Source organism: Delphinus delphis, chromosome 7 (genome assembly GCF_949987515.2).
Source record: "Delphinus delphis chromosome 7, mDelDel1.2, whole genome shotgun sequence".
Lineage (NCBI taxonomy): Eukaryota > Metazoa > Chordata > Mammalia > Artiodactyla > Delphinidae > Delphinus > Delphinus delphis.
The window spans coordinates 25,367,851-25,390,894 of record NC_082689.1 but is presented as its reverse complement, the minus strand read 5'-3'; the positions used below and the strand labels follow the sequence as shown (position 1 = coordinate 25,390,894).

The 23,044-nt window shown below is 36.0% G+C and overlaps 1 protein-coding gene across 1 annotated transcript in view; it reads right to left on the bottom strand.

The window, feature by feature from the left end:
• Positions 1-23,044, bottom strand: part of ERBB4 (erb-b2 receptor tyrosine kinase 4) — a 1,108,236-nt gene that overhangs the window by 164,239 nt on the left and 920,953 nt on the right. The window contains exon 20 of the mRNA XM_060016164.1: positions 3,798-3,983. Within this exon, the coding sequence (XP_059872147.1) occupies positions 3,798-3,983 (186 nt within the window). The remainder of the gene's footprint in view (positions 1-3,797; positions 3,984-23,044) is intronic.

Here is a 23,044-nt window from a genome sequence, read left to right as displayed (position 1 = left end):
TTATTTTATAGCATCATATCTCCCCTTCTACCGGTTTTGTCAATAAATAAAAGGGATGCAGCCAAAATGAAAGTGGGTATTGGAGTAATTGTGATGGTGATATCTCACTTCCATAAATTCTCTCAGTGAGAACTGGAAGTAAAGAAAAAGAAGCCTCCAACTTACTGAAATAATTATTTGCAAAATACTTGTGTTGACTCAGACCAAATTACTCATATTCTACAGACATTTCTGAAACAATTCTCTACTTTGAGGCTTTTGACCTATAGCTAATAAAAGAAGATTGTTTTTAAATACTCCATGATCTAGGAGCTGAGCCAGGGATTTTACATGAGCTATTTTATTTAATCTTCGCAAATCATTATGAGGCAGTTTATTAGTTTTCTATTGCTATAACTCCTTACCACAAATGCAGTGGCTTAAAACAATACAAATTAATTTTCTTGCAGGTCCAGACATCAGAAGTCAAAAATCAGTTTCTAAACTGGACTAAAATCAAGGTGTTGGCAGGCCTGCTTTCCTTCTGGAGATTCTAGGGGAGAACTTGTTTCCCTGCCTTTTCTAGCTTCTAGAGGTCGACTGTATTCTTCAGCTTGTGTCCCCCTTTCTCCATCTTCAAGGCCTATCACTCCAACTCTGCTTCCGTTTTTATATCTTCTCTCTCTTACTTTGATTCTTCTGCTTCCCACTTATGTGGATCCTCGGATTACACTGGCCCACTTGGATGATCCAGGATAATATCATCTCCCCATCTCAAGATCTTTAATTTAATCACATCCTCACGATGCCTTTTAACATGTAAATTAACATGTTCACAGAAGATGGGGATAGGACATAACATTTTGAAGGCAGGGGATTATTTTTCAGCCTACTGCAGGTAGATAGTATTATACTCATTTTGTGAATGAAGAAAAATGTAATAATTATTAACTCCATTAATACACTGAGAAACAAAAATTCAAAGAGGTTGAATAATTTACTCAAATTCACAAAACCAAAACGTGGGCACTGGCATACTAATGTAGGTCCTTTTGATCCTACAGCTGTTTCCACTACACAATTCTGCCCCCAAAGTAGGAAAACAAGATAAAGGAAGGACTCCCTCCTTAAGGGTAAATTTTTTTTTCATTTTCTTTATGAGTTAAATATATTTATTAAATATATATTGAATAGCTACCTACATGTAAGACCCAATTTTAAGTGCTGGGAAAAAATATGAATCAGACCAAATCAGTAACTACTAGGTAATCTCGTATCTTCCCATATATTTGAATACTTATAACTCTTAAATCTATATCTACAATCCTGACCAAATTCAACTACCTAATTGATAGCTCCATTTTTATGTTCAATAAACCCTGTCCATTTGCCATGTCTGGAACTGAACTAGCCTTCTCCACCTCAGGCAACAGCACCACCATATTTCCCTCCCTCAGCATCCTCTAATCGATAATCAAATACCTAAACTGTCTCAAAAATGTTTCATAATTTCATTAACTTCTTATTTTCATTACCCCCAGACTTCTAACTGGTATCCTCATTTCCATTCTTGCATTGCCTCAATCTAATTTCCATACATAAATTGGCATGCTCTCTTTAGAAAATAAATTAGATTATATCATGTCCAGGGAAAAATACTTCAATATCCACTGCATTTATAATAAAATCCAAATTTTCCATGCTACACAGTGTTACCACATACCTTGCTCTGTTTAGGACATTTGTGTGCCTGTTGTCCCGGCATAACTAGTAATAGAGCCTCCTTTCACTCTTAAACTTGTTCATTTGGATGACAAATTACATGGTCACCATATATATAGGGCTCTGTGTTATCTTTCCTCTGCCTAAATTTCTTCCCATAGCCAAAATCTCTCTCGGGACTCAGTGGGGTCTGTCCTCAAGTCTCCCCTGTAATTATTTTTCTTCAAAATCTAAACCAAAGTGTTTAATCCTGTATCTAGTTGTTTTATTTGTTGAATGTTCATCCTTACCATTAGACACCTCAGTCTACATAGTACCTGGCACATGGTAGGTGTCCACACATATTTATTAAAAGATTAATGACTAAACAAATATGCCATATAGTCAGAGAGTTATATAAACACGCAGTATAACATTTAAATAATACAATACAAACTAACACAGAAGAGAAGGAAGTTACTTCTCTTTAGAGAGAGAAGAGTTTGACTTCATAAGGGGAGGAAGCCCAATCAGTGTTGATGGATCAAAAACATCATGCTACGTGAATCAAGAAGCTATGAGAAAAGATTTCTAAGCAGAAGGAATGTCATTTACAAAGGCAAAAAGATTTTAAAACAGTGTGATTATTCAGGGAACTCAAAGTAGCTTCTATTATTAGAGTGTACAGTCTTGCATAAATGATATATTAATGCCATGAATCCCTAAGGACAAACCCTAAATTATGGAGAAGACTGCAGGAAATACAGAGAAGAACTAAGAAATTCAAAACTTAGTTTTGTTTTCATTTATAGTGCTAGGATGATTTGAGAATGTCTATCGCACATTTACATCTAGCTCACCTTATAAATTATAGAAGTTCTTAGATAATTAAATCACTTTTTGAAGAGTGATATTTCAAACTTCATTACTGTAAAGGATCCTCTCCGTTGTGAGTCTGTCATGTGATATTCACAAAATTGTAATACACGGTCCATAAGGAGACTATATCAAGATTTACGGTACAGAAAACTCAACTGGGCTTTTCCCTCAAATAATTTTTTGGGTTTGCATTTTAAGAATTTTCTCCAATTTCTTCTTTGGGTGATGTATTTTTATTCACTCTCAGATTGTAAAAAGAAATAGGCTAAAACTACTGGATTGACATTTTGGCATTTATATGATACAAATGCTAAAATGATCAGATCTGTAGAATTTATAGAACATCAGGTCATACTTTGGTGTAAATAAGAGTGGGAATAGTGAATTAAAACTCATCCCAGACCTATTTATCTTGGTATAGAAAATTGTAATGGCTTCTTTGAACTTAAAATATGCACTCCAAAGTTGCACACTGGTGGACTACAGGATGTGAAAGCTTTGCTTGGCTCCCAGGGTGTTTCAAAAGTTTGAGCCAAGGTTTAAATTTAGAGAAAAATCCAGAATTCTGGCCCTTCCTGAAAGTTTTGAAGATCCGTTAACTCTGGTGGAAAAAAAAACATAGTCCCCAAGAAGCAAGTACATGTTTTCTACCTCACATAGAACCATCTCCTTCCATCACCCCAGGTACTGAAATCCACATCACTCTCCTAACATACGTTATATAACTGAGACCTTGTGCCAGACAAAAAAACAAAAACAAAACCAGGAACCACAACAAAAAGACAACTATTAAAGACCAATCGAGAGTTATCAAAATGTCTAGAAAAATGTTTAGAATTTGATCATTTGTAATTCTGAGAATTGAACGTACATGCTATGCTAACAAAATCATCTAAAAATGGAACAACTCAAACCTTCAATCTTTTCCTTCTTGAATTTTGTTAACTAAACTATTCCTAAACAACAACAAAAACAACAAAGCCAAACAAATCCAGTATAACAATTTTTCCTCCTGACCAATAAGTTATTTGTTTTGGTATCTGGTCAATATAACACAAACATCACAGTACAATAATCCCAAAATATATAAATAGATTATGAGATTGATCTGTGGTTTGAATGAAAATACCTCCCTATATCTTTCAATATAGCAAATATAATTTATTTTATTTAAATAGACTGAATACCCAAACTGTTCTAGATTAGGAAATATAAAGGCAGAAGTGATGGGCACTTACCTTAGCTATCTGGACACACCAATTAAGCAATAGCTGGGATCCAATGTTATCCTTGTGTTCATGGACATAATCCAACAGGCAGCCATGGGGCATAAGCTGTGTAACCAGCTGAATGGTTGGGCTTAGACACACACCCAATAACCGGACTAAGTGTGGATGGTCCATACTTGCCATGATCAGAGCTTCCTAAGAGAAAAAAATATAACACCATTGTTTAAACTCAAAGTTCTTTACCATTATAGTTATTTGCCCTGCACTAATAGTGTTGATAATAATTTTGAAAATGTACTCTCACTCAGTGGAATCAATTAAAAGTGAAAAGACATTATTGTAGCTATTATATTTCTAAAGTGGTTTAATTCAAGTGAAATTAAATGAAAAATAGACTATACAAAATGGGAAATATTATAGAATAACTGCATATAAAATTAATAGCAGTATTTTCTCTTTTGTGATATGAATAATAATAGATTTTATTTACTGCCAAGTAAGTTGAAATTGAATCCTAATTTATACTGTAGATTTTTAACCTTTGATCTTTGGTTCTAGAGTCCAATAATCTGTACAAATGCACTTACTTGTATAAGGTGGCTTAGTTACAAATAAGGCGATTCAAAGTTAACTCATTCATTATTGGCGTGGATTCAGACAGCATACACAGGTGTAATTTATAAATTATAAATATCATTATAAACAATTACAAACAATATGCCTATTGTGAATTTATGCAGAAAAATAAACATTTTAATAAGACATTTTGCTCCATAACTTTGCTTTCACTCAAATTTATTTCATTTTCAAAATTATAAGTGATGTTTATTCATAGAACCATAAAATTTGAGAGCTAGAGGCGAGATTGTACAAATTTGTATACTCCAATTTTCTCGTTTCATGAAGTGAGAAAACAGTTCTAAATTCTTTTTCATAATCATAAAGGCAGCTTTGCTTAATGGAGATAGAGTGTGGACATATTATGGTAATTTAGCACATCCTAAAGTTAGCCTTCAATCAACAGTTATTTTAAGTAACTTCAGTCCAATTTGAAATTGATATGACCTTATATACACACAGAGTGGGTGACACATCCATGGCAATTTATTATCATACAGTTACCTATATGCAGGTATGAGATTGTTCATTGTACTATTCTTGAATATTTTTTGTACCTTTGAAAAGTTTCAAACAAATATTTGAAGACAGAAAGCTATATTGAGCTTCTCTTTAAGACAGCATGGCAGATTGATATACACATTTACCTCCATTTCCTCTCAATTCTACCATTTTAACAACAGAGTAATTAATAAAAAGCCAGAAACCAATAATCACAAGAAGAAATGAGGATGGAATGCTAAAAGTAGCAAGTGGCTTACTAGTAGTAACTGACTTAGCAAACGTAAGAAATCTGAAGCCTAACTTAGTAGGGGGAAAACTGAAAAGAAATCCAATTTACCCCACTTGTTTACACACCAAAGGCTCAGTAGTGTTACACCACGAACCACTATACATAAATGGAGCAGGAGGGACTGACTTCATCAGGATTTTTTCAAAGTCCATTTAGGATGCACTTAGACTACAGATCTCCTTCTCCCCTTCATCCTTAGGAGAGGCTAAACCAAAGGGATTGTGGACTGAATATCAGGCAATGGAAAGAGAAATACTCTGGTGAATAGTAGGATCATGTAAATTTATATATGGTGAAAGATGGGGCCACGCTCCAGTTTCTTCTCCCAAATGGAGCTGTGACTTCAAACTTCTGGAAGTTTTGTTTAAACCTCAAATTCTACATCCAGCAAAATTTGAACCAAGTGAGTAAATATACAGACATATCTGTTCTTAAAAATGATTATTGGGGTTTCCCTGGTGGCGCAGTGGTTGGGAGTCCGCCTGCCGATGCAGGGGACACGGGTTCGTGCCCCGGTCCAGGAAGATCCCACATGCCGTGGAGCGGCTGGGCCCGTGAGCCGTGACCGCTGAGCCTGCGCATCCAGAGCCTGTGCTCCGCAACGGGAGAGGCTACAACAGTGAGAGGCCTGTGTACCGCAAAAAAATAAAATAAAAATAAATTTAAAAAAAATGATTATCTCACATTTCCTTTCTCTGTTAGATGTGCTCATTTAATAAAAGGTGGAAGGCAGTTAAAAAAGTACATTTAATTGAGGAAACAAGGAAATGACAGAAGGGATACTCCAGAATAAAGGCTATACAGAAGCCTGAGATAGTAGCCAGTCCAGACTGCAGTAGGACATATTGCTCTGGAAAAGATGATGCAAGAAGATGGAATTGATAGAAAACCTAATGAGTTTAAAATGCATTAAGAGTATACATATTTTCCTAGCTGAATCTGACCATCAAATTAGTGATAGATACACAGAAAACTAAGCAAAAGTAAAACAAAGAAATGAATTTGAGGTAAAACACAAGATACACACAAGAAAAGAAAGTCATCATAATTACTATAAAGCAGTGGTCCCTAACATTTTTAGCACCAGGGATCGTTTGCATGGAAGACAATTTTTCCATGGACCAGGGGTGGGCAGGGGGATGGCTCACAATGATTGAAGTGCATTACATTTATTGTGCGCTTTATTATTATTACATTGTAATATATAATGAAATAATTATACAACTCACCATAATGCAGAATCAGTGGGAGCCCTGAGCGTGTTTTCACTTGCCACTCACTGATAGGGTTTTGATATGAGTCTGCAGGCCATTGATTAACTATAGTCTCTGTGCAGTCAAACCTCTCTGCTAATGATAATCTGTATTTGCAGCCGCTCCCCAGTGCTAGCATCACTGCCTCAGCCCCACCTCAGATCATCAGGCATTAGATTCTCATAAGGAGCGTGCAACCCAGATCACTCACATGTGCAGTTCACAGTAGGGTTTACACTCCTGTGAGAATCTAATGCAGCCACTGACCTGTCAGGAGGCGGAGCTCAGGCAGATGTGTGAGCGATGGGGAGCAGCTGTAAATACAGATGAAGCTTCACTCGCTCACCCGCCGCTCACCTCGTGCTGTGTGGCCTGGTTCCTAACAGGCCACGGACCACTACAGGTCTGTGGCCTGGGGGTTGGGGAAATCTGCTATAAAGCACAGCTGCAGCTGGGAGTCGTTATATAAGCATAACAACATAAACATGAAACAATATAAGCAAATATCATATGACTATATTGGAAAATGAAGAAAAGGAAGATATACTTCTGCAAGGTGGTGATGGGAAGGAAGTGAAGTACATTCCTGTTGTTCACAATGAAAAGTTAGTATATGATGCATAAAACTGAAAAATCAAGAGTTGACAGTATAAGCATATTATTTAGATAGAGAGTTAAGTAAAAGAGGAAATTGCTGAAAATTGAAAGTGATTACTTGGGCAGTGTAAAATGGGGGCAGGGAAGGAAAAGAGGGTCACTAGTGACTGCTGTCTTTCACCATTATTAGCCTTGTAGGACATTATTCACTTTTAACCTCCACTACTATTTGAGTAGTGTTGAGTTCAGCTGAGTCTAAAGATTATTCATAATTATGGGGTAAGTCTGACAGAGTATATAGATTTTACTGGATACAGCCAGGGTCTTACGTGAAATATAACATTTTATTTCTTGAAGAAGGAAGGGTGGGGCAGTATGAATATGTGTCCAGAGAAGGGATAGATATAAGGCTAAACAGAAGAAATAAGTTGGTAAGGGGGTTTCAGCCTAACTCAAGGCACATTATTTTTGAGGCTTTTGTGGGCAGAAGCTGAAACTGTTGTTTTTCAGGTGTTATCCTCAGGTGGTACCAATCAAATGGTCCCGAGGTAGGACTTCTCAGTGGCTCAGAGAAAAGAGAAGCTCCACATGGAGACCAGAGCTGGTGAGAAAAAACACTGTAGATACTACAGGGTGACTGCAGCTGGGAGACTGTTGTGTAAGATCATAGGAGACGCGCAGCCCTTCCCAAACTATTTGGAAAGGCTTCCACTGAAGTTGGGAGTTTCTGCACAACTAGCAAAGCCAGAAATTTGAGTTATTGCTACTAATATGGCTCTATTTGGATCCAGGAGGTGGAAACATTTTGGTTTTGCTTCCTGTATATTTCAGTCAACATTTGAAATAAAGCAAACTAATGTAATTATAAGGAGAGTACAAATAGAAATGTTAGCCAAGTTGCATTATCTATTATTTAATGTAGTATTTTTATTAACTAATTAAATAGTAATTAACATTAATATTAAAAGCATAAACCAGAGGATTCCTTCACTGAATTATGACATGCACACACATAGACACCAACAAATAAGCAAAACATAATTAAATTAAATATCTAACTCAATCAAGTATCAAATTAGATATTTAATTAGATATTAAATATTAGATATCTGATTAAATTAAATGTATGCTAATTGCATTCTATTTCTCTTCTGGTGGCTCTAGTTTTTCATGTCCATCAAATCGACCTAGGTTTATCACTATAAGGGTAGCTTTCCAAACCCCACTCCCAGATAATCAGGTCTAGAAGTAAATCAGAATCTACATTTGTAGCAAGATCCCCAGGAGAAATTACTGTAGGAAACATAGAACTTTGAGAACCCCTGGAACATTTCCATCAAATGTATGTCTCTATCATCCATTGCAAAGGAAGTAACATGCAACAGTTGTTTGACCATCATTGTAACTCTAGGAAGCAAAGGAGGCAGCCATTCTCAGCTGTAACATAAAGAAACCAAGGCTGAGCAGAATTACCGCCCCAGGTCATATGATGTGTAGGCAGCAGGATCAGTGTTAAGACTCGGGTTTTCTGATTCTTAGTACAGTGCTATTTCTTAGGACAGTAAACATACTGTAATTTTAAAATTTCCATTCTATCAGCACTTCGAACTGTAGATGCTTATCTTATTAACAAGAAGACAGCACCAAACACCTGACTTTAGCCATACCTGAGTGAATTGGGTCAAATTATATTGATACTTTAGCTCCTGAGGAGCAACTCAAGCAACAGATTTGCACCTACAGGTAAACTGCCATCACTTACAATATGCTTTCAGAAAAGGCCGAAGAAAATATATTTCTCTGATTTCCTGTGAGTATTATTTGGTACAGGCCATTTCCTATGATATAGAACACGGTGAAATTTAAGGTAAAAGAAAGATTTTAAGGTTATTTCAGGCCTTCTTTTTCAGGACGAAATACATAAACAAATTTTTTTCTTTTACAACTCAAGGAGTAATGATATTTCCATTCTAAATATGCATGTGAAAAGTTTACATCAGAAGAGTGTAAAAAAGTCCCATGAAAGTTCTCTTTTAAAAAATCTATTTGTAAGTCCTGGCAAAAAAGCTGGGGTTGTATTAAGGAAAATTGCTCATCACACTACAAAGAGTATTTGAAACCAAATTGCAGAGTATTTGCATAACAGTTCTCGTTTTTTGAGAAAGAAAAGATGAACACGACGATACTAATTGTAGGTTTTATTTTTTCATAAAGGAAATAGCAGATGGCTTTTTTGGGGGATAGGGGAAGAAATAAAGAGAAGAGAATGTGGATTCATTTAGAGTGATGAGTAGGATGGAAAGGGAAAAAAATCAATATTTTAATAATGGAGTGTTAGGTTTCAATAAATTACTCTATGTTAAAATTAATAACGTCCTTTGTTACCTATCTCTGTGTGGGGCCTATGGAAGCAATTTTGGAATCTTTGCTGCTGTCACTAGAAAATGTCACCAAAGGCCACTGGAATACATACAAGTTGACAGGTATATTATCTAGTTTTCCAGAAATGAAATTATTTTCTGTCTTTGTTTTCCCTTTTGCTTTACAAAATTTTTCTTGTAGGTGAATTAAATAGTTTTCTCATTGGACAGAGAGGAAGGCTGTAACAGGTGCTACACTGAAAACTCTAAAGCAGAAACATTTTTCTTTACAATGAGTTCTGGTTTCAATAAGGACATTTTTTTTTTAACTATCAAGGGATGACCAGGGCATAGATAAAAAGCTCTGAAGCATGTGTGCCATTATTCTCTAGCCTATGCTATTTGTACCTCTATTTCATTCTGAAGGAAAGACATTTCTGTACAATAATAAAAGTGAGCAATACCATTTGTCACACTAAGGCATCATTTTGCCCAGCCTTCAGATGTTAAACCTTGCCACTTAAGCTTGTTTTCTCACTTATGCTGTTAGAATTTCACAAAAAGAAAACAAAAAACAAAAAACATATGGTCATTGAAAACTTATGGGCTATTCTGTTTTTGAAAAATGTTAACTTCAGCCCAACTTTCACTGTTTCATTATGTCTATGGACCATTAATTCAATACCCTCCAGCTGAAAATGGGGAAAATCTCATTGCCTCAGGGATAAGGAAGATAAAAAAAGGGGGATAGAGAAAAAGAAAGGATAAACAATTAACACAGGCATATAAAATTGTGCTTAATGAAACTGTCAGCAGACTTGTGAATGCTTAAAACAAATGCCTCTCCTAAAGATAGTGGGGGTGATGATGATGAAGAGAACAAAGAAGATATTAGTGATGGCAGTGATGAAAAATGAGATAAAATTATTGGTCCATAATAATGTTTTACAAATGTGTTTTGCTGCAGATGGTACCCAGATAATAAAATAAATGAAAGCTGCATCTGTTCCCTCATGTCTAGAATAAATAATAATTCACTAGTGCAAGTAGGTGAGCAGTAATTAGACTGAATTAATATGCCATCAGTTTAAGTGTGTCTACATTGCTCAGTGGCACTCCTTTCCAATCCCTGGTATCATTTTTGTGAACTTGAACAATCAAATTAGGATCTTTCTAACTTTTGGAGTCAGCAGTTTTCCATCTCTGTTCTCCATCATTCACCCATTTGCTGGCTGAATTTTAGATCTACATATTACTTAACAATGCTACACAATTAAGACCTTTGTGAATAATTTTATACAAGGTAGAATTTTACTTTCTGACTGTGTTTTCTATCTTCCCTCTACCCCTAGTTATACTGAATTTCTCTCTATCCTTATTATATTTTCCTATCCTATGGTATACATGTATTCACTTAAAATATTTATTGAGGACCTGCTATGTGCCTAGCACTGTGATTGAAGCTTCTCTATCCTCATGAAGCTTTCATTCTCCTGGGAGAGGCAACACAATATACAGGAAAACCAAATAAATATAAAACAGATGTATAAATAAGTATAAATTGCATTAAGGGTTATGAAGAAAATAGAGTATTGCAATAGATAATAAAACGGTGGTGGCAGAGCTATTTTAGATAAGGGTAGTCAAAAAATGTGCCCTGATATCAGAATTATGAGAAGTCAGATAGACAAATATGAAGAAAGAGACTGAGAGCTTGGCAAATTCTGGAAGCTCTGAGAATACCCATGTCTGGAATTTAGAAAGGGCTGCAATGGCATGAGATAAGATTGGAAATGTAAGTAGGGGTCAGACCATGAAAGGCCTTTAAGTTATGGAAAGAAGACTGGATTTATTTTTAATAATTTAATTTTTTAATGCCTGTTTCTGTTCTGCTTCACTTATCTCTCTCTTAGCCTAAACGCCAATGTTAACTATTATAATAAAGCATTTACCACATCCTATAATTTTTCCCCCCGATATTCCCATTTTGACACCCCTTGGCCAAAGACAACTCCCACCATTTGAATTCTCAAACTTTCCAGTGTTGTTAGAGAAAAGCATAGATGCATGGAGGTTTGTCAAATCTCCTGACTTGATCCTCCAAAAATAGCCCTTGGTTTTAGTTTTTAATTTCTTATTGACTCTTTATTACATTCATTATGACCTGTATCTCTGAGCAGGAAAAATAAAAACAAAAACAAAACAAAACAACACTTTCTACCTTTCACAATATTTACTCTGTAAAATGTGCTCTTGACATCTTTCCATTGTGTTCCTTTGGATAATTTTACCTTTGTTTATCTCTAGTATGACTTTATTTTCACTCCATATTGGCACATTCACTGTACCCACAAATATATTTAGATGTCCTATATTCTAAAAATGAAAGTTCCTTCAATCTCTCCACTTCTCTACTTTGAGAATATTTGCTATTCTCATTGGCTATTTCTTCATTTTATAGTCCTTCGCTCCTTAGGGGTCTAGTTTTTCTGCAACTTTCCTACATTCTAACTATTCAAAGTACTCTTGAAAAAGTCACCAGTAACCTCCTTATCACTAGTCAATGAGTTATTCCCTCATTCTTAACATTTTCCTGAGATTCTGCATGCTGATACCTCACTGACCACCATCCTCTTTTGAAAATCTCTCTGTGATTGATGATAGCATTTTATTCTATCCTGAATCTTCGGTCTCTCTGAGTATTCTTATTACAGGTATTGGCACTGCTTTTCCCTCCCATACATTAAATGTGGAAATGCCATCATAGCTTTGTCCCTAATATTCTTTGCTTTCATCTGTAACCTCTTGCATCCTTATATCTTATAACTAAGAAATATGACAGAGTTATCAGAAACACATGGAGTCAACTGCAGAATTCTGTGGTTTCTCAGGTTTAATAACATGGCTATTTAAAAGATGGAAAGCAAAATCCATCATGACCGTATCCAAAATATCTGTGCAAAATACCTGTCAAAATATCCAGACATGAGAATTATGCTGTGCCCATATTCCAACCACTCTTTTCAACTCCTGCAATTTCAACCGTCATCTCTGAGCAGAAACTAATAGGTCTTTATATAGGTATAGCTCCCCTATCGTGGTATCTATTCCATTTTTATTTGACTTATTTGTTAAATTTCCACCACCATCTCTAATGATTTCTCTGAGAGTAGTAATATTAGCTGATAATGTTATCAAACTCTTGTAGAGTGTATGGCTCTTAGTAAGGGGGCAATGCAGTTTTATTAATAAATAAACAGAATCTGTATCATATTCCCCCCTCCCATCCTACCTCATCTCAGGAATCAACTCATATTTCAAGTGCCTTCTGGTCATCCTGATACAGATAAACTACTGGATATCAAATTTAAGACACAAAGTAAATTTCTCGATAAAAGCTTGTCTGCTAACTTTGCCAATTTTGTAGATGTCAGAAACATTTTCTAATTTGGGTTTTAAACCTTGGATTCATATTTGGCATTGTCTTTTCTAATGTTTTGCATTCCACTCCATATCTAACATTGTGCCACGTCCCATTTATTATTTATTCCACTGTAGCTCAAATCTGTATCCTTCCATGTATTTGTTTCTTTTTTATACAGCAGGTTCTTATTAGTCATCAATTTTACACACATCAGTGTATGCATGTCAATCTCAATCACCCAATTCATCACACCACCAGCACCACCCACCCCAAGGCTTTCTCCCTTTGGTGTCCATACGTTTCTTTTCTACATCTGTGTCTCAATTTCTGCCCTGCAAACCAGTTCATCTGTACCATTTTTCTAGGTTCCACATATGCATTAATATACGATATTTGGTTTTCTCTTTCTGACTTACTTCACTCTGTATGACAGTCTCTAGATCCATCCACATCTCAACAAATGACCCAATTTCATTCCTTTTTATGGCTGAGTAATATTCCATTGTGTATATGTACCACTTCTTTATCCATTCGTCTGTTGATGGGCATTTAGGCTGCTTCCATGACCTGGCTATTGTAAATAGTGCTGCAATGAACATTGGGGTGCAGGTGTCTTTTTGAATTATGGTTTTCTCTGGGTATATGCCAGGAGTGGGATTGCTGCATCATATGGTAATTCTATTTTCAGTTTTTTAAGGACCCTCCGTACTGTTCTCCATAGTGGCTGTACCAATTTACATTAACACCAACAGTGCAAGAGGGTTCCCTTTTCTTCACATCCTCTCCAGCATTTGTTGTTTGTAGATTTTCCAATGATGCCCATTCAAGCAGGTCTGAGGTGATACCTCATTGCAGTTTTGATTTGCATTTCTCTAATAATTAGTGATGTTGAGCATCTTTCCATGTGCCTCTTGGCCATCTGTATATCTTCTTTGGAGAAATGTCTATTTAGGTCTTCTGCCCTGGATTGGGTTGTTTGGTATTTTAATATTGAGCTGCATGAGCTGTTTATATACTTTGGAGATTACTCCTTTGTCCGTTGATTCATTACAAATATTTTCTCCCATTCTGAGGGTTGTCTTTTCGTCTTCTTTATGGTTTCCTTTGCTGTGCAAAAGCTTTGAAGTTTCATTAGGTCCCATTTGTTTATTTTTGTTTTTATTTCCATTACTCTAGGAGGTGGATCAAAAAAGATCTTGCTGTGGTTTATGTCACAGAGTGTTCTACGTATGTTTTCCTCTAAGACTTTTATAGTGTCCAGTCTTACATTTAGGTCTCTAATCCATTTTGAGTTTATTTTTGTGTATGGTGTTAGGGAGTATTCTAATTTCATTTTACATGTAGCTGTCCAGTTTTCCCAGCACCACTTATTGAAGAGACTGTCTTTTCTCCATTGTATATGCTTGCCTCCTTTGTCATAGATTAGTTGACCATAGGTGCGTGGGTTTATCTCTGGGCTTTCTATCTTGTTCCATTGATCTATATTTCTGTTTTTGTGCCAGTACCGTATTGTCTTGATTACTGTAGCTTTGTAGTATAGTCTGAAGTCAGGGAGTCTGATTCCTCCAGCTCCGTTTTTTTCCCTCAAGACTGCTTTGGCTATTCAGGGTCTTTTTTGTCTCCATGCAAATTTTAAGATGTTTGGTTCCAGTTCCATAAAAAATGCCATTGGTAATTTGATAGGGATTGCATTGAATCTGTAGATTGCTTTGGATAGTACAGTCATTTTCACAATATTGATTCTTCCAATCCAAGAACATGGTATATCTCTCCATCTGTTGGTATCAGCTTTAATTACTTTCATCAGTGTCTTATAGTTTTCTGCATATAGGTCTTTTGTCTCCCTAGATAGGTTTATTCCTAGGTATTTTATTCTTTTTGTTGCAATGGTAAATGGGAGTGTTTCCTTAATTTCTCTTTCTGATCTTTCGTTGTTAGTGTATAGGAATGCAAGAGATTTCTGGGCATTAATTTTGTATCCTGCAACTTTACCAAAATCATTGATTAGCTCCAGTAGTTTTCTGGTGGCATCTTTAGGATTCTGTATGTATAGTATCATGTCATCTGCAAACAGTGACAGTTTTACTTCTTATTTTCCAATTTGTATTCCTTTTATTTCTTTTTCTTCTCTGATTGCCATGGTTAGGACTTCCAAAACTATGTTGAATAACAGTAGTGAGAGTGGACATCCTTGTATTGTTCCTGATCTTAGAGGAAATGCTTTCAGTTTTTCTCCATTGAGAATGATGTTTGCTGTGGGTTTGTTGTAAGTGGCCTTTATTATGTTGAGGTAGGTTCACTCTATGCCCACTTTCTGGAGAGTTTTTATCATAAATGGGTGCTGAATTTTGTCAAAAGCTTTTTCTGCATCTATTGAGATGATCGTATGGTTTTTGTTCTTCAATTTGTTAATATGGTGTATCATATTGATTGATATGTGTATTTTGAAGAATCCTTACATCCCTGGGATAAATCCCACTTGATCATAGTGTATGATCCTTTTAATGTCTTGTTGGATTCCGTCTGCTAGTATTTTGTTAAGGATTTTTGCATCTATGTTCAGTGATATTGGTCTGTAGTTTTCTTTTTTTGTAGTATCTTTGCCTGGTTTTGGTATCAGGGTGATGGTGGCCTCATAGAATGAGTTTGGTAGTGTTCCTTCCTGTGCAATTTTTTGGAAGAATTTGAGAAGCATGGGTGTTAGGTCTTCTCTAAATGTTTGATAGAATTCACCTGTGAAGCCATCCGGTCCTGGAATTTCGTTTGTTGGAAGTTTTTTTTTTTTTTTTTTTTTTTTTTTGTGGTACGTGGGCCTCTCATTGTTGTGGCCTCTCCCGTTGTGGAGCACAGGCCCCTGACGTGCAGGCTCAGCGGCCATGGCTCACAGGCCTAGCCGCTCCGCGGCATGTGGGATCTTCCCGGACCAGGGCTCGAACCCGCGTCCCCTGCATCGGTAGGTGGACTCTCAACCACTGCACCACCAGGGAAGCTTGTTGGAAGATTTTTAATCACAGTTTCAATTTCATTATTTGTGATTGGTCTGTTCATATTTTCTCTTTCTTCCTGTTCAGTCTTGGAAGGTTATACCTTTCTACGAACTTGTCCTTTTCTTCCAGGTTGTCCATTTTATTGGCATAGAATTGCTTGTAGTAGTCTCTTAGGATGCTTTGTATTTCTGCAGTGTCTGCTGTAACTTCTCCTTTTTCATTTCTAATTTTATTGATTTGAGTCCTCTCCCTCTTTTTCTTGATGAGTCTGGCTAATGGTTTATCAATTTTGTTTACCTTCTCAAAGAACCAGCTTTGAGTTTTATTGATCTTTGCTATTGTTTTCTTTGTTTCTATTTCATTTATTTCTGCTCTGATCTTTATGATTTCTTTCCTTCTGCTAACTTTGGGTTTTGTTTGTTCTTCTTTCTCAAGTTCCTTTAGGTGTAAGGTTACATTGTTTATGTGAGATTTTTCTTGTTTCTTGATGTATGCTTGTATAGCTATAAACTTCCCTCTTAGAACTGCTTTTGCTGCATCCCATACATTTTGGATCATTGTGTTTTCATTGCCATTTCTCTCAAGGTATTTTTTGATATCCTCTTTGATTTCTTCAGTGATCTTGGTTATTTCATAACATATTGTTTAGCCTCTATGTGTTTGTGTTTTTTACGTTTTTTTCCCCTGTAATTCATTTCTAATCTCATAGCGTTGTTGTCACAAGAGATGCTTGTTATGATTTCAATCTTCTTAAATTTACTGAGGCTTGATTTGTGACCCAAGATGTGATCTATACTGGTGAATGTTCCGTGTGCACTTGAAAAGAAAGTGTAATCTGCTGGTTTTGAATGGAATGTCCTATAAATATCAATTAACTCTATCTGGTCTATTGTGTAATTTAAAGTTTCTGTTTCCTTATTAATTTTCATTTTGGATGATCTGTCCATTGGTGTAAGTGAGGTCTTAAAGTCCCCCACTATTATTATATTACTGTCGATTTCCTCTTATAGCTGTTAGCAGTTGCCTTATGTATTGAGGTGCTCCTATGCTGGGTCCATATATATTTAGAATTGTTTTATCTTCTTCTTGGATTGATCCCTTGATTATTATGTAGTGTCCTTCCTTGTCTCTTGCAACATTATTTATTTTAAAGTCTATTTTATCTAATATGAGTATTGCTACTCCAGCTTTCTTTTAATTTCTATTTGCATGGAATATCTTTTTCCATCCCCTCACTTTCAGTCTGTATGTGTCCCTAGGTCTGAAGTGGGTCTCTTGTGGACAGCATATATATGAGTCTTGTTTTCTATCTATTTAGCAAGCCTGTGTCTTTTGTTTGGAGCATTTAATCCATTCACTTTTAAGGTAATTATCGATATGTATGTTCCTATGACCATTTTCTTAATTCTTTTGGGTTTGTTTTTGTAGGTCCTTCTCTTCTCTTGTGTTTCCCACTTAGAGAAGTTCCTTTAGCATTTGGTGTAGAGCTGGTTTGGTGGTGCTGAATTCTCTTAGCTTTTGCTTGTCTGTAAAGCTTTTGATTTCTCCATTGAACCTGAATGAGATCCTTGCTGGGTAGAGTAATCTTGGTTGTAGGTTCTTCCTTTTCATTATTTTAAGTATATCATGCCACTCCCTTCTGGCTTGTAGAGTTTGTGCTGAGAAATCAGCTGTTAACCTTATGGGAGTTCCCTTGTATGTCATTTGTCATTTTTCCCTTGCTGTTTTCAATAATTTTTCTTTGTATTTAATTTTTGCCAGTTTGATTACTATGTGTCTCAGCATGTTTCTCTTGGGTTTATCCTGCATGGGACTGTCTGTGCTTCCTGCACTTGGGTGGCTAATTCCTTTGCCATGTTAGGGAAATTTTCAACTATAATCTCTTCAAATATTTTCTCAGGTCCTTTCCCTCTCTCTTCTCCTTCTGGGACCCCTATAATGTGAATGTTGTTGCATTTAATGTTGTCCCAGAGGCCTCTTAGGCTGTCTTTCAATTCTTTTCATTCTTTTTTCTTTATTCTGTTCCGCAGCAGTTTATTCCACCATTCTGTCTTCCAGGTCATTTATCCATTCTTCTGCCTCAGTTATTCTGCTCTTGGCTCCTTCTAGCGTAGTTTTCATTTCAGTTATTGTATTGTTCATCTCTGTTTGTTTGTTCTTTAATTCTTCTAGTTCTTTGTTAAACATTTCTGGCATCTTCTCAATCGTTGCCTCCATTCTTTTTCCGAGGTCCTGGATCATCTTCACTATCATTATTCTGTATTCTTTTTCTGGAAGGTTGCCTATCTCCACTTCATATAGTTGTTTTTCTGGGATTTTATCTTGTTCCTTCATCTGGTACATAGCCCTCTGCCTTTTCATCTTGTCTATATTTCTGTGAATGTCGTTTCTGTTCCACAGGCTGCAGGATTGTAATTCTTCTTGCTTCTGCTGTCTGCCCTCTGCTAGTGTTGGGGGGTTCTCCTGCAGAGGCAGAGGGTGGCTGTGGCTCACTGTGGGAACAAGGACACTGGCAGCAGAAGTTCTGGGAAGTACTCCTTGGCGTGAGCCCTCCACTCCGCCATTAGCCCCACCAAAGAGCCTGTCCCTTCCATGTATTTTTAACCTGACTCCTAGTTACGTTCAGACTCACATTGCTGCTGTAAAAAGAATGCTGATTTTTCCACTAATTCCAGTGTATTTTTGCTATAACTTACAAAAAAAAAATCCTTGGCATTTTTTGGAATCCTACATAGATACCCTTAATCGTGCATGCTTCTGCATTTTCAGAAGCTCTAAAGGAAAATCCCCAAATATGCCCACATCTTAATCCCAGGAACCTGTGAATCTTACTGTATTTGGAAAAAGGGTCTGTACAGATATGATTAAGTTAGGGATTTCAAGATGAGGAGATCATCTTGGATTATCTGGGTGGGCCCTCAATGCCCTCACAACTATCCTTATAAGAGAAAGGCATAAGGAGATTAGATACAGATACCAGAGGAGTCAGAGGTGAGAGTGATGCTTCCACAAGCTACAGAACATATGCAGCCACCAGACACTGGATGGGCAAGAAACAGATTTTCCTTTAGAGCTTCTGAAAATGCAGAAGCATGCAGCCCTACCAACGCCTTGACTTCAGAAGTCTGGCTTCCAGAAATGTGCTATAATGTTTCTGTGAAGTCAACGTGTCTGTGGTAGTTTGTTACAGCAGCCAAGGAAAACTAATACAACTACTGTATTCCTGCAAGGACTGGATGAGGACTCAAAATCTTTCTCCATCCAATGCTTTAGGCAACAAAAACCAACTTATTGGAAAGTAAAGGTGAGATTTAAACATTGTTGCCTTGATTTTATACATAGTTTTACAATTAATGTTGCTGCCAAACCTTCTTTTAGTTTGGATGTACTATATTGGTCTAATCTAAATGATGCAGATATTTTAATTCATTTAAAAATTAACACATATATATGTAATAGCCAAATGATATAGTATAGGCAAAGAGCTTAGCAGTGCCTAGTAGACTCTTAAAAATGTTAGTTACATTTACATTTGTATTAAACTAATTATATTTGAAGGGAGTGAAATCATTGAGTAGTAAAGGCATAGCCAGGAGTCTGGAAAAAAACTGCAGCCCCAGGGTAAATGGGCACTTTGATCTTTTTTCAAGTCTAGTAGGGCTATTTGGAATAAAAGGTAGGTAAATCGACCAAAAAATATTTTTTCTGTCAGCCCTTTATAAGCTATTCTTTTCCTATTTAAGCCCATGGAGAGCTGGAAACATCTCTTCCTACTTTCAACATAAAGGTAATCATGAAACATTAGGAGAAGGCCAAAGGTAGCTTATGGAGTTGCAAGAGAACTTCAAGGACAGCACAAATTTGTTCTATAACAAATAGTAACCACAATAACAGTAATAACAGTAAATAGCAATTTGGGTTAAAGTAGATGATAAAGACTAAGAGGTACTGGTGCATGCTTGTGTCTAGGGCAGAGACAATCACTTACTGATTAATCTTAGCAAAGTTACAGAAAGAGATGCACAAAGGTGTCTGCAATTAACCATTCAGGACTGATATAGAACAAGCTCAGCAAGGTCCAACATGGATCTTCTGAGAGGACACTGCAATCTTCTGTAAAGAATGAAAACATCAACTTCCTAGAATCAGAATAAATCATCTGAGGCTATAGAGTCTACAGCTAGGGAGGAAGGAATAATTATTAGCTCCCAAATAGTGTCTACTGCTTTCATTTTTTTCTCTCTATAAATGAAAATCAATTTTTATAAGGTTATTTGACCTGTTGGGTAAGCCCTGTCTTTAGTTCCCCTATAGCGTTCTAGTTTTTAGTAAACATAGTCCCTCTAAAGTCACCTATTCAAGAATTTCATCAGATCATAACTGCTGCTTGTTGTTGAATTGTACCTGGCACAATGCTATTGATTTTCCATATGAACAGAATTAGTTCTCAGGACAAACTTGTCCAACAGGTATTATTATATCAATTAACTGATAAGGAGAGTAGTGTGAAAAGGAGAAGCAATTGGCCAAGATCCTAAAGTTAGTAAGTAGCCAAGTTGAGATTTGAACCTGGTTCCTGTTGTATCCGCAGCCAAGACTGTCTCTACCATGATGTCTCCTCATGAGTTGTTGACGTCAGGTAACCAGGAGGACTCAGCTGATTTTGTAGTCATTATCTTAGTATCCTAGCAGGAACTATCATTGATAAGATCAACCTATTAATGGAAACTTTATGAAGTGACATTCTAACAGGTACCTTTTTTTTTTTGATAAATCACCTGAGCACAATTTATCCTCAACTACTTAAAATTAATCCTCCTATTGTAAAATGCTGAATAACCTTTGCAGGAAGAGACAAAGACTAACTCACATCTTTATTCTCATTTCTGCACAGAAGAACTTGATTCTAGGAGTCTCAATCAATATATTTAAAAATTAAATTTGACTTAAAATAGATCAGAATCTAGTAATTTTGGTAATAGCTCTTATTTAATTGCTTAGGACTTCATGATTTGCTATTTTGTATAATTTGGGGAATTAATTCTGTTTTCCTATAGATACTGCACATTCTCCAAAGGAAGACATCTATTGTGTTTCTAATTTACAAAAAGAATCTGTTAATTAATCCCAATTATATTAAAGGCATATAACAACAAACAACCAAATAAAATTAGGAAAACCCTCCCTTAAAAACTAATAAAATATCTTAAATATACTTCTGGTAAAAGAGCAGGCTGAATTGTGTTCTTTATGATTCATTCCAGATAAAATACTGAGTGACTTTAATTAAGTCTCCATTTTTCAGTTACTAGTCTCATGCTCATATAGGATAATTCACACATAGAAATCATTTGTCCTATCATTTATTTCTTTCTTATCTCCTCTACTTTTTATAATGAACTTAATTATTGCCATCAGATATATTAAATTTTGAAACCATGATTTATATGCAAGTTCTTATATTAAATATTCATGTCAATGTTATTTTAATATTCTACACTGATCCTGATGTCAAGAGTATTCAGTTAGAGGCAATCACTAGTAAAAATCTGCATTAATGTTATTGATGTTTCTATGTTTTTAATATAGTAGCAGTAAATAATATTACCACCTGACACAAAAGGAGTTATAATAAACCCTGAAAGAAAATATATGGTGTTACAAAAGACCCCTATTGTTAATGTCTTTGCTTCAGGAGGCTCTGAGTCAAAGGAATGTGTGGTTTTGTGGCAAGACACACACTGTGTAAGGGTTAGAAAGTGGCATTGGAAAAAGGAATACCTCATAAAGAATCTCTGCGAGAAGGCCTCCAATCCTGACCTGGCATTTGAAACCAGCCACTGAAAATTAACCAATATTTTAGAAATGGAATGGTAACTGAGATTTCTATAATGACTGCCCTCGGAAAAGTCAATTCATGGCCATTATATTCATCATCAGAAAACTCAAACAGTAGTGGAGAGCACTATAAGGGTTATTTTGTTAAATATTACCTTATTAATAACGGTATGGAGTTTAGGAGCATTCATAGGAAATAGCTAGCTATTCTTTCATTCATTCATTAACTCATGCCCAATATTGATTGAAGTTTACTCTATACATTCCACTAGGATGCAAAAATTAAAAAGACATATATTCTACTCATAAATAGAGGATATCCTAGAAGTCTTTAAATTTTAGTAAAAATAGGTTATGAACATTAATAACAGTTATGATGAATATTTATGATCTAAGATTCCTATAACAATGTATGGAAGACAGAGATTATCTTCTAACTGAATGCAGGAAAAAAAAAATAAAAGCTTTGTTGAGAAGAAAAACCTGAGTGTGGATATCACAATGCGGGAAGAACATGTTATAAAAGAATAAATAACATGGGTTGGATGGTGTTTTGAGGAGAAAGAGGTATGAACACTGATTCATGCAAAACTTCTTTCCAGAGTGTGCTCTTTTACTAGTTAACATGATAAGAAGCAAGTCATTCACCCTGTCAAAACCTCAGTTTCCTCTGCTGTATACAGCTGAGGATCAATAATACTCATCTTGTGTAACAACAGTTTCACATAATATATAGGAAAGAATCTAGCACAGGATCTGGTACATATCAGCTATCCAATATAACTATTTCCTTTCCTTCTAAAATTAAGAAAGTGGGAAAGTGTCATATGCATGGGGAATACAATTAGATCTGCTTATAGGGAGCATCTGGCACATGACAAAACAGTAAGGAATAAAACTGGAAAGGGAGGCTGGTACTAGGGCTTGTAGGAGTTTAAATGATAGGCTGACGTTTGGATTTTATTCTGTCAAAATCCTTGATCAAGAAACTCACATATTCTGGCAGCACTGTCCCCAGGATAAATCATAGGGAAATGGTCTGAAAGCCAAGAGGTGAGGAAGCTGCTGTCCATGAATAAGGTAATGAGATTTTAGCACACTGCATCCTTAGGAATCTGAAATAAATGCCTAGCTTGCCAAACACCTTTTTAAAAAGGCTCTTCAGGTTTTGTATTTTGTGATCTGGGCTGGGGTTTCCTACTTCACATTAAAAAAAAACATCCTTCAGTAAGTTACAGAGAATACTGAGGAGTTTGTCCTGTGGATGATAAAAACCTGATATACAAGTCAAGATAAAAAACCTTCCCCCACTTCTTTCTGGAAGGAGAGATTCTCTTTTACTTCTTCCCTGCAGTAGGAAAGGATTTTCATCCAATATGAATACAA